Source organism: Mandrillus leucophaeus, unplaced genomic scaffold (assembly GCF_000951045.1).
Source record: "Mandrillus leucophaeus isolate KB7577 unplaced genomic scaffold, Mleu.le_1.0 Scaffold93, whole genome shotgun sequence".
Classification (NCBI taxonomy): Eukaryota; Metazoa; Chordata; class Mammalia; order Primates; family Cercopithecidae; genus Mandrillus; species Mandrillus leucophaeus.
In genome coordinates this window covers 5,625,996-5,638,554 of record NW_012110141.1, presented here as the reverse complement: position 1 = coordinate 5,638,554, position 12,559 = coordinate 5,625,996, and the positions used below count along the sequence as shown (strand labels likewise).

At 39.9% G+C, this 12,559-nt stretch overlaps 1 protein-coding gene across 3 annotated transcripts in view; it reads left to right on the top strand.

Annotated features, from left to right (window-relative positions):
* The window catches only part of TMEM2 (transmembrane protein 2), a 142,489-nt gene that overhangs the window by 75,605 nt on the left and 54,325 nt on the right, over positions 1–12,559 (top strand). For all 3 annotated transcript variants that reach the window (XM_011970187.1, XM_011970188.1, XM_011970186.1), the window contains 3 exons: positions 3,370–3,510; positions 4,119–4,680; positions 9,391–9,560. In XM_011970187.1, the coding sequence (XP_011825577.1) occupies positions 3,370–3,510; positions 4,119–4,680; positions 9,391–9,560 (873 nt within the window). The remainder of the gene's footprint in view (positions 1–3,369; positions 3,511–4,118; positions 4,681–9,390; positions 9,561–12,559) is intronic.

Below are 12,559 nucleotides of genomic sequence, written 5' to 3'. Positions count from 1 at the left end.
TTTTTTTTAAGGCAGAGTCTTGCTCTGTTGTCCTGGCTGGAGTGCAGTGGTGTGATCTTGGCTCACTGCAACCTCCGCCCCCCGGGTTCAAATGATTCTCATGCCTCAGCCTCCTGAGTAGCTGGGACTATAACCAAGTGCCACCACATCCGGCTAATTTTTGTATTTTTAGTAGAGACAGGGTTTCACCATGTTGATCAGGCTGGTCTCGAACTCCTGACCTCAGGTGATCTGCCCACCTTGGCCTCTCAAAGTGCTGGGATTACAGGTGTGAGCCACCGCACCCGGCCGCAAGTTTTTTTTTGGTCATAAATATAGTGAACTATATTAGATTTTTTTTTTTTTTAAGTAAGTGACTAAAAATAATAAGATTTGTGTTTGTGGCTTGAAGTGGGCTTGGGAAGCAGTTCCAAAGGAAAAACTTCAAATATTTTTGAGTAACAATATGTATCCTGGAAGGAAAGTATCCTTTAGGATGTGTAAGTTCTGACACCTTTATCTAAAAATCAATCATTACTTCATAGTTAAATATTATGCAGGGAGATTTTAATTTTTTAAATGGTATTTTCTTTTCAAGTTAATGATATATCAATATTTTGAAAAGTTTTGAAGAAGTTGGTTGCCAGTCAGCCTTAATAGAATACCAACAAAGAATTACCTCATAAAAGAATACCATCCATCTGTCTAAAATCAAAGGGCTCAGGGCTATGAAGAGAGAAGCAGACTCTTAATAGCCTGGACTGGGTACCATATTTGTCTGCATTTGTAAACAAAGTCTACAACAGATTTTTGTCAAGTTAAATTCTTCCTTAAGTGGCTATAACTGTTCAGAGGGATTTTACTACTTATAAGACTTACAAATATTTTATTATTTAGTTTTCCTGGGTGCTTTTAAGGGATTTTAAACATTTTAAGGTTCTGGGAGAGGTAGTGCTAGTACTTCTAAGAAAATAAACCTCCAATGAGAGAGACATGCACATTAATATCCTTATGGACCAAACTAGTAGACCACATTATGAACTTATAACATTGATTTCCATCACATGCAATATGACTTCCTCTCTCCTTTTCCCAGCAGAATAACCAAGTTCTCTATGCTGATTCATAATAACCAAGTTCACTGTGCTGATTCATACTTCCCAACTATTCTGCAGTAAAGGGATGCTAGACTAGTGGGAAATCAGAGCTGAAGTCTATGGCTTTGATTGGTGTTTTCATAGTCCATCTAAAACAGGGCATTGCTAATATGGTTCCTTGAATCAACATTCTTTAGTTTCACATTTTGGCAGTATAAGTGCAGATCATCAGTGGAAAGATCTGGTATGCTAAAATATTTCAGGGTCAGCTTGACTGTGGTTATTGCTGTTACATAACTTTGATAATACACTCACTGCTCTACAAGTGGGTAGCTGGGAAGGTGGGGCTGGCTGAGCTATTTTTCAGTGCTTTGTACAGACCACACATTTTCTCATTAAGTGCATTTTACTGGAAGGAAATAGACGGGAATTTTTGGTGATGGTTCTAATGAAGCATGCTCTCCTGGGGAATAATTAAAAACAATTAAGAGAAATTATATAACCATTGAAGTAGGCTCCAGATCTCAAAAGACTGGATTTCCTTCTTTGTAGCTGGGTACAGTGCTTGTTATAACACTATGGAGAATTTCATCTAGATGTTTTATGGGAAAAGGGAGGTAGAAGAAAAGTTTAAGGAATCCTCATTATTAAGCTAAAACAAATTTAAGAGTTTTTTTGTTTCTTTGATGGGAAGAAAAGCTTAAAGATTGTTTTTAGTATAATAGTGATACTCATTGACTTATCAGAAGCATTAAATATCAACAGTTATGATACTGCTGTGAGAAAAACTAATTCCATGAAATAATTGCCAAGGATATAACTGGAGAGACTAATTTTAGCTGTGGTTAGTAAGAGAAAGCGTAAACCTAAGAGCTCAGAAACAGGAAGATGTTTGCCTTAGTGTTATGTAAGTTCAAAATGAGGAATCATATTTTTCTGTATAGAATAATACCTTTCTGCAGCACCCTACCTCTCTACTTTTTCTCATGTTATTCCTAAACATGTACCTTCCACCTTAACGAAAGGAATTTCTTTATATGGTTTTCAAGCATATCTTGCTTATTCCTACCTTTGCTCAGTTTAAATACAGGCACCTTGGAATTCTGAGCAACCAAATGGACTACTTGGATCTCAAGGGATACTTGTCTTACTAGCGTTCTCATGATCCTTTTATTTAAATACTGCCCATCCTTTGGTGTCCAGGTCTCGTGTCATGAAGCTGCCTCAGTTACTCCAGCCCCATGCCTCCTTTGCCTGAGGTCTTTTGAACCTCGACCCACTACCATATTGTTCAGCATTTCATTATTTCATACTTGGTGTTTTTTCCCTCCAAAGCTTGAATATAAACTCTGAGGAAATGTGAGCTGATTCTATGCCTTATAAATTTTAAAATATCTGGTACAGAGTGGATAAATTGATGCTCCACAAATACTTGGCCATTAGTTGATCAGAATTGAAGGCGTGATTTTTTTTTTCTCCCCTCTTCAAAATTATGGCAGACCTTAAAGGTTTCATGCATTAAATAGCTATGACTATTTTAATTAAATACATTTATATTTTTGTTATTATAATACCTATTCAAGAGGCAAGTTCTAATTCCAGTAAAGGAACACTACAAGTAAATAATCTCATTTTCTAAAAGGGGAAACTTGCATATCACTGAGCTTGCTAAGTAACCTTTGGTTTCTCTAACCTGTGATTTCCTCATCTCTGAAAATGAGAAGTTATGTCTTTAGCCACTTGCCTCTTTCATTTTGGTGGGAGGGTGCACATGGCTGAAGATAGCGATGTTTCTCAGTCTTGGAGAGAGGTGCTATCAGCACCTACTCCATTGTTCACCATGTACAGGAAAGAAATTGTGAAGACCTGATCAACGTATTTAGCAATTTTCGTTTTTGATTTACCAGGATGTTGTGAACATATTTTCTTTTCTAAAACAGCTTTCTAGTGTGAATCCCAGGAGAATGTATAATTTTGCCTCTTACTATTGGTTTATTTCCAGAGTAGATGATTCAGGGGAACTTTTTTTTTTTTTTTTGGTGAAGTTTGTCCTGAACTAGATGCTAGCAATTTAGTTTTGTGGTAATACTTCAAAATGGAAATGTGATGAGAAATTAAAGGGTAAGACAGTTCTCTGCTGGTGGGAAGGCGTGGGATTTCCATTCTAATGGCAGGAAATCAACATATGTTAGCACATTTCTTGCAGATCTGCAGTAAATAGTGGTCGTGCTTAGAGTTGGTTATATTATTCTTGCATTTTAATGGGTTGGATGGAATATCAATGTGTTTATAGAAAATTGCCCAGATCAAAATCCTCGTCTCAGGAACTGGGATCCAGGACAAGATTCTGCAAAGCAAGTTGTTATCAAGGAGGGAGATATGCTCCGTCTGACCTCAGACGCCACCGTGCATTCTATAGTCATTCAGGATGGAGGTAGGTAATGGTTCCTACCTATGGGAACTGCAAGGTTGCTCTTTAATGTGGGGGATATTTGATGTTCCTTATGTAGAAAACTATTTTGAGGCAGAATAGCCTTTAGTTTGTGGTTGTCGCTCCAACCATGGATATTTGGAAAGTTCCTGAGATAAAACCAGAGAATTTATCCAGAGATAACCATAGAATTGAAGAGCTTAGACCTTAGGTATCACTCAAATCAAGACCCCTGATTTATAGCCAAGGAAACAGTTCCAGAGAGGTGATCTCTCAGAGCTAAATTTTTGTCACAATTCTGAGAGTGATGAGAGAGTTAACATGAGTAAACATATACAAAAATAAGATTCAGATTTGTAGGCTCTTAGGTAATTTTAAGAGAAATGATTTAACCTGTAAAGTGAATGGGTTGAAATTTACAGTCATAGGCATTGAGAGTATATTAAGATATGAACTTTTCATTTTTTCCTTTAGTTTTCTAAGCAGATCCTTAGTGAATTCTTTTTTCTGACTTAATTGCGGAAGTGTACTTTACCTTAAGGTGAAATCTATTTCCTTGCATCTCAGAAAGATGATTTAGAAGTTGGCTTACAAGTTGGTATTCCCTGCAGGACTGCTTGTATTTGGGGACAATAAAGATGGATCCAGAAATATTACTCTGAGGACTCATTACATCCTGATCCAGGATGGTGGGGCGCTTCATATTGGAGCAGAAAAATGCCGCTATAAATCCAAAGCGACAATTACCTTGTATGGCAAGTCAGATGAAGGTGAAAGTATGCCAATATTTGGCAAAAAGTTTATTGGTGTGGAAGCTGGCGGGACACTGGAGTTACACGGGGCACGGAAGACATCGTGGACGTTGTTGGCAAGGACCCTGAATTCCTCAGGCTTGCCCTTTGGGTCCTACACCTTTGAAAAGGACTTTTCCCGGGGCCTCAATGTGAGGGTCATTGACCAAGACACGGCCAAAATTTTGGAAAGTGAGAGGTTTGATACCCACGAATACCACAATGAGAGCAGGCGGCTTCAGGAGTTTCTGAGATTCCAGGATCCAGGTCGGATTGTTGCCATAGCTGTCGGGGATTCAGCCGCTAAAAGCCTCTTACAAGGAACCATCCAGATGATCCAGGAACGGTTGGGAAGTGAACTGATCCGAGGACTGGGCTACAGGTAGGCACACCTTCTTGCCCGTGTCTGTGTGAGAAGAGAGTGAGGGTGGGGAAAGAAGCCACAGCCACAGCATGACTCAGGCATCAGAAGGGCCACTGTACCATCTGCATGTCTGGTAGCTTTGAGACATGGGGCTGGAGGATAGGACACCGCATACAAAAGCTGTTTTCCTTGGCTTTGGTTTACGAAGCCCTTTGTGAACTGGAGTGCCAGGCTTGTGAAAAGTTGAGAGCAGAAGCGTGGTACTGAAAAACAGTCAGGCAGTTTAAGGATACTTTGTCTCTGAAGATACTTCCTCCTTTCATTACCTTCTGAAGATCATATGAAACTCAGGCTAATTGAGGCAACTTATGAGTTTAAAGGTTAGGGCAGAATTTCATGCTAAGTTCTAAACCTGTCTTAAAAGCCTGAGGGGGTAGAATATGCTGTTTTTCTTTTTCTTTCTTTTTTCTGACTCCTTTGCAGGCTGATTGGAATCTGCATGTTTGACTGGCACAGGTCTGTGGACCCCTGGCATATATGAGGAAGGAAAAAGTTAAAGGGCTAGGAAATTCATCCAGATAGTGGAATTCATTTCTGCTATTTATGGTTCTCGTACCCTATTCCTTTTATTTTTATTTTTAGAGACAGGGTCTTGCTCTGTTGCCTGAGCTGGAGCGTAGCGGTGCAGTCGTAGCTCACTGCAGCCGCAACCTCCCGGGCTCCAGTGATACTTCCATCTCAGCCTCCCAAGTAGCTGAGACTACAAACAGTTGCTGCCCCACCTGTCTCATTTTTAAACTTTTTGTAGGTGGGGGGTGTCACTTTGTTGCCCAGGCTGGTCTCAAATTCCTTTGCTCAAGTGACCCTCCCGCCTCACCCTCCCAAAACATTGACTTTATAGGCGTGAACCACCGCGCCCAGCGTTCTTGTGCCATATTCTAATTAACCATGATTTCCTAATGCAGTTCTGAGTCTAGGGGAAGTAGCTGGCCTAACATTTCATTTAAAAAATAGAAGCTTTTAATTCTGCTGAATGCTCTTAGTAAAGTCAGGGAATATCTGTGGTGGAAAAAGTAAGAGGACCTCAAAACCCACATGCCATAATAATCTAGTTACTGTTTTTTCCTGTGATGGTAGATTGTTGGAATGGGGTATTACCTATAGCAATTCTAGAGCAGGCTAGAAAGACAAAAATTAGTGAAGAAAAACAGTCTGTAACATTTTAGAAATACCTTTTATTCATGTAGGGGATATTTAGGAGATGCTAAGTGCTGGATACCCATGGATGCTTAGATGAAAGGACACTGTCTCAGAGCCCTTGGTTAATCTAGTGGATAAACAGAGACCTAAATAGATGATGATCCTACAGTGAGATATGCTGCAGTTACAGGGTGTAATGGGAGTGTCAGTATTAATAGAAGCAGCCTCTAAATTGGCCTAGTGAATCAGTACAGGCTCCCCAAAGGCAAGAGACCTGAAGGAAGTTCAGGAGTGTGCTGTGTAGACAGTGGAGAAGGAAGCTTTTTCAGACCTAGGGAATTCCATGTGCAAAACCTCAAAGGGTTTCTTGTTTTTTTTTTTTTTCTTTTTGTTTTTGAAATATGATACACAAACAAAAAAGTAAGAATGTAGAGCTGAATGAGTTGCCGCAATGTGATGCCTGTGTAACCACTACCCAGGTCAAGAAATAGGACATTGCCAGCAGCCCAGAAGTTCCCTTCCCCGACTCTGCTATGCATTCATCACTCTCTTCCCCACCAAAGGAAGCCATGCTTCTGAATTTTGGGATCTACTAAAGTTTAGGTTTGCCTGTTTTTCAACTTTATATAAATGGAAGCTGACAATATATTATATTTTGTGTCCGGCTTCTTTGCACAGTGTTACATCATTGAATGCTATTCATATTGTTGCATGTAGTGCTGCCTCATTTTCTTTTCTTTTCTTTTCTTTTTTTTTTTTTTGATTTTAAATAGAGATGGGGTCTCACTCTATTGACCAGGCTGATCTAAAACTCCTGGCCTCAAGTGATCCTCCCATCTCAGCCTCCCAAATTTCTGCGATTACAGGCATAAGCCGTGTGCCCGGCCGAGGCTCATTTTCTTTGCTGTTTATTTTCTGTTGTTTGAATATACCACAGTTTATTTATTGGTGGCCATCTGAGTGGCTTTCCAGTTTGGACCTGTTATAAAATTGCTTCCCTAAATGTTCCTTGATCCATCCCTTAATGTACATGTGCATATATTTCTATAATATATAAACCTAGGAGTGGAAGCATGATCTTTTCAAAGTTACAGACCTACTTTGTTTCATTATCCAGTAATACCAGGGATTACAACTTCTATTTCTTCATGCTATTGTTGTTTCTAGGTTTGCATGATCGTTAGCTGTGACCATTTTGACTTTCTGAGGTTCCTCTCCCTGCTGGTTTCTAAATTCCTTTTAAAATATTGCTCTTGATTTCATAGAGGAATTAGAGTTGTGATCTTTTGCCAGCGTTCCATTGCATTGACGTTATCTCCAATGTACATAAACACATAGGCCTTTGAAGATAATGTTCTGGTGCGTTGAAATTTTCCCTCAAGTGGAGGAGGGAAGTAGGAGTGTTTTGGAGATAATGTCAATAGGAGAGAAAGAACATTGTTTGATAGTTGCTGAGGCAGTCCTGGCAAAGGAAGGAAGCCTGTGATATTCTTCCTCTCTTTTCTTCTCTCAAATAGGAGATAATATATTGAGACATTCTTTATTTGATTCTTTCTGCTATATCAAGCGGATAAATAAAGCTACAAAGCATTGGTGTGCAAAGGGTAGCTAATCCATACAGGGGCGGCTGTGGAATTTGTAAGGGTGTAGGCATGCTTTGGTTAACTTTTATCTGTGAATATCCAGCCATCTGTCAGACACAGATTACATTTGTTATTTTTTTTCTAGAGTAGGAAGTTGACATTTTTCTTTTCATGTTTTAAACCAGGAGTCTTAAAGCAGATTTTCTGGTTTTTAAAAATTGTCCCTCTGTGTTGATTGCTTTTGGTCACAAGTTTGAGCATGTCTCTCAGATATTTAGTATCAGAAATAATGGTGTTTTTAGGCCAGGTGCGGTGGCTTATGCTTGTAATCCAAGCACTTTAGGAGGCTGAGGAGGTCAGATCACCTGAGGTCAGGAGTGCGAGACCAGCCCGGCCAATGTGGTGAAACCCTGTCTCTACTAAAAATTAAAAATACAAAAATTAGCTTGGTGTGGTGGTGGGCACCTGTAATCCCAGCTACTTGGGAGGCTGAGGCAGGAGAATTGCTTGAACCCCAGAGGTGGAGGTTGCAGTGAGCTGAGATCTCACCATTGCACTGTAGCCTGGGCAACAAGAGCGAGACTCTGTCTCAAAAAAAAAAAAAAAAAAGAAATAATGGTGTTTTCAAACACGTTGCTTTCAACAAATAGACATATAGTATATAAAATTTAAAATCTGTTGGATAGTGATTCTACAGCTTTGATTTAATTTAGGAATGTTAAGAAATCTCTGCTGGCTGCGGTGGCTCACGCTTTTAATATCAGCACTTTGGGAGGCCGAGGCAGGCTGATCACCTGAGGTGGGGAGCTTGAGACCAGCCTGACCAACATGGAGAAACCCCGTCTCTACTAAAAGTACAAAATTAGCCGGGCGCGGTGGCGCATGCCTGTAATCCCAGCTACTCGGGAGGCTGAGGTGGGAGAATCGCTTGAACCCGTAAGGCAGGAGGTTGCGGTGAGCCAAGATTGCGCCATTGTTCTCCAGCCTGGGCAACAAGAGTGAAACTCCATCTGAAAAAAAAAAGTCTAACTCAGTTCTCAACCTTGCCTGCATACCTGGGGACTTTAAAAAATCTTGACACGAAGGGTGCTCCTTAGATCAATTATGTCAGGAAGAAGGATAATGATTACTACTCTAACCTCTGGTCTCTAATTTAGGGGTTTTCAAGGTATGGTGCCCTGACCAGCAGCATTAACATAATTTGGTAACCTGTTAGAAATACAAATTCTCTGGTTCCACCTCAGAAACGGAGAGAGTGGGGCCAGCAATCTAATTCAGCACGCCCTTCCTTTCTCCTGTTGATCCTGATGCATACTGAAGTTTGAGAACCACTGCCCAAACTCAGTGGTTTTCAAGCCTTAACTGCACGATCAAGTCACCTGGGAACTTTAAAAACAGTAAGACCCTGTCTCCAAAAAATAAAAATAAATTATTACAAACATACAAATGCTGGACCCAACCTTTTGCAATTAACATGATTCCCTTTATCTGGGATGGGGTCTGTGCGTTGATATATTTTTCAAACTCCCTAGGTAATTCTATTATGCAATTAGATTTTTGAGAACGTTGTATTAATAGAATGGATAGTTTAAAAGAGAGCAGGTGATAATCGTTTTAAAAGAAGGTAAATGGATTTTGGCCAGAAAGTTATGTGTGATATGGATGGGTATTGAGGAAGTAAGTCAATGATTAATTGAAATTGTAGTCATCGGTCTTTCACCTATTACAGAGCTGGACAAACAAGTATTTAAAAACTAGGTGCATTTCCTTCTAGGAAAACTAGGTGCAGTCAAGGTTTGGAATTGCAACCTCATATAGAAAAACCATTAGGGATTGACAAAAACAAAATATGAGAATTACACGGCACTCTGTAATAACATCTTTGTCAGGGATTTTGTGAATACCATGACAAGTAATCAAATGCACATGCTCTTTTTCCTTCTAGGCAAGCTTGGGCTTTAGTTGGTGTCATTGATGGTGGAAGCACTTCTTGCAATGAATCTGTGAGAAACTATGAAAATCATAGCAGTGGCGGGAAGGCTCTTGCCCAAAGAGAATTTTATACCGTGGATGGCCAGAAGTTCTCTGTGACAGCTTATAGTGAATGGATCGAAGGTAGGCAAGTAGAGTTTATATTCTTGTAAGACACTGATAAGTATTATGACAGATTTTTTTTTTTAGAATAGTATTATGTTCAAATGACAATCAACCTGGTTAGATTTCTCAACTAGTTGAAACTTACAGTTTTCCTACTGCGCTTAATCTTTCAGAACAAAATCCAGTAATCTTTTAGAACAGAGGTCTCCAACCTTTTGGCTTCCCTGGACCACATTGGAAGAAAAAGAATTGTCTTGGGCCACACATAAAATACAGTAACACTAATGATGGCTGAAGGACTAAAAACAAAATATCATAATGTTTTAAGAAAGTTTATGAATTTGTGTTGGGCTTCATTCAAAGCTGTCCTGGGCCACATGTGGCTCGCGGGCTGTGAGTTGGACAAGCTTGTTTTAGAACAAAGCTGAGTTGGGTGTGCTGTAACTAGAATAGACCATTCTCTAGTCTAGAAACAATCTTCTGGGCTTGGAGTGAAGAGATGATCTATTAGGGATGAGGAAGCTGGAATCAAGCCCCAGCTTTCTGTCTCCAAGATGACTGCTGTTTCTTTGCCTCTGCCAAAAAGCATAGGTGGTGGGTAAGAAGTGTTTCTTAGCAGGAATTTTGTCCTGTAAGTGGAGTTTAGTGGTACCGCCTCCAGTATCACTAAAAAAAAAAGCAGTCATCTTTTTTTTTCTCTTTTTTTTTTTGAGACAGGGTCTAACTCTGTCACCCAAGCTGGAGTTCAGTGGCGTGATCTTGGCTCACTGCAACCTCTGCCTCCCAGGTTCAAGAAATTCTCTGCCTCAGCCTCCCAAATAGCTGGTATTCTAGACAGAGGATAATTACTGACAGACTTCTAGTCAACGTTTCCTTTGTAGGAAATGTTATTTACGTTTCCACATTAGTGATAACAAGTCATTTCTGAAAGATGGTATGTTCTAGCTATCGTAAGATATTGTTCATGTCTCATGTTCTCAGTGACTCTTACTTTCTGGAAGAGGTGGACAATTTTCTTCAGGAATCAGAGAATGAACTTTTTTTTATGTTTCCCATTCAGTAGTGCTAATAGGAGATAATCTGAAACAGGATTTTCTTTTAAAGCCAAGAAAAAATGTGTTAGTGAGTAATACAAATCTTCCCCATCTAACCTTCTGGCTTTAAAAAGAAATTAACAGAAAGAAACAAATTTTAGTGATCTTTCAAGTCAAAATTTATTTGTCTAGTAGTCATCTGGTTTTTTTTTTTTTGGAGACGGAGTCTCACTCTGTCGTCCAGTCTAAAGTGCAGTGGCATGATCTTGGCTCACTGCAAGCTCCGCCTCCCAGGTTCAAGCAATTCTCTGCCTCAGCCTCGCAAATAGTTAGTATTACAGGTGGCCACCACGCCTGGCTAATTTTTGTATTTTTAGTAGAGACAGGGTTTCACCATCTTGGCCAGGCTGGTCTTGAACTCCTGACCTAGTGATCCACCCGCCTCGGCTTCCCAAAGTACTGGGATTACAGGTGTGAGCGACCATACCTGGTTAGTCATCTGTTTTTAAAGCATTCCTGAATTTTTTTTTTTTTTTTTTTTTTTTTTGAGATGGAGTCTTGTTCTATTACCCAGGCTGGAGTGCAGTGGTGGGGTCTCCACTCACTGCAGACTCTACCTCCCGGTTTCAAGCAGTTCTCCTGCCTCAGGCTCCCAAGTAGCTGGGATTACACGTGCGTGCCACCACACCTGGCTCATTTTTTTGTATTTCTACTAGAGACAGAATTTCACCATGTTGGCCCGGCTGGCAACTCCTGACCTCAAGCAATCTGTCGATCTCAGCCTCCCAAAGTGCTGGGATTACAGGCGTGGGTGCATTACTGAAATTTTATATGAAAAAATATTTCTTAATCGCTCTTAGGGGAATTTGTTTTGTTGGCAAAAATGTGAAATTTGGGGTAGGAATTGTTTTTGCCTCCATGAGGTTTTTAAAAATTTGTTCTTAACCTGCTTGTTTTGATTCTTGGAAAGTATAATATGGAGACTTTGGAAGAAATTGGGCTCTGGAATTAGATTAGCTTTAAATTTGGGGCTCTACCATATTTAGCTGTTATTCAAACTCCCTGATCTTTGGTTTCTTCATCTCTAATAAATGTAATAGCTCCTGTCTCTCACAGTTGTGTTGATGAAAGGTTATTATGCATGTGGGATCTCAACAACTATTAGCTATCATTATTGTTGATAGAATTACTATTATTAATATTATTATTTGTATGAAATCCTACAGGCTTTAGTATCTCGATGCAAGAAACATATTCAGAAAACATTTTAGATTTGTTAGGTACTTTATTTCTGTGCTTTATAGCTATAGAAAAGCAGGGTAGATCAAGAGTACCAAAACAGAATCCAAGACTTGCCCAGGTTAAATTTTATCTGGGTAGTTGGCAGAGCCGGGTGGCTCATGCCTATAATCTTAGAGCTTTGGGAGCTTGAACTGGGAGGATCGCTGAAGGTTAGGACTGGGCAACATAGTGGGACCATGTCTCTGTAATTTTTTTTTTTTAAAGACTGTAAGAATATACAAATTATTTGTTGTTCCTTGCTTGAATTTCCCCACTTTTGATTCTCCAAAGGGAATGTGTTCTTTCACTCATATCATCAGCCCTTAGAGTTAGCATCTTTTTTTTTTCTTTTCTTTTCTTTTTTTTTTTGAGACGGAGTCTTGCTCTGTCACCCACGCTGGGGTTCAAGCTATTCTCCTGCCTCAGCCTCCTGAGTAGCTGGGACTACAGGCATGTGCCACTACACCTGGCTAATTTTGTATTTTTAGTAGAGATGGGGTTTCACCATGTTGGCCAGGCTGGTCTTGAATTCCTGACCTCAGGTGATCTGCCTGCCTCAGCTTCCCAGAGTGGGATTACAGGCTTTTCTTTCTTTCCTTTCCTTTCTTTTCTTTTTCCTTCCTTCCTTCCTTCCTTCCTTCCTTCCTTCCTTCCTTCCTTCCTTCCTTCCTTCCTTCCTTCCTTCCTTCTTTCCGTCCCTCC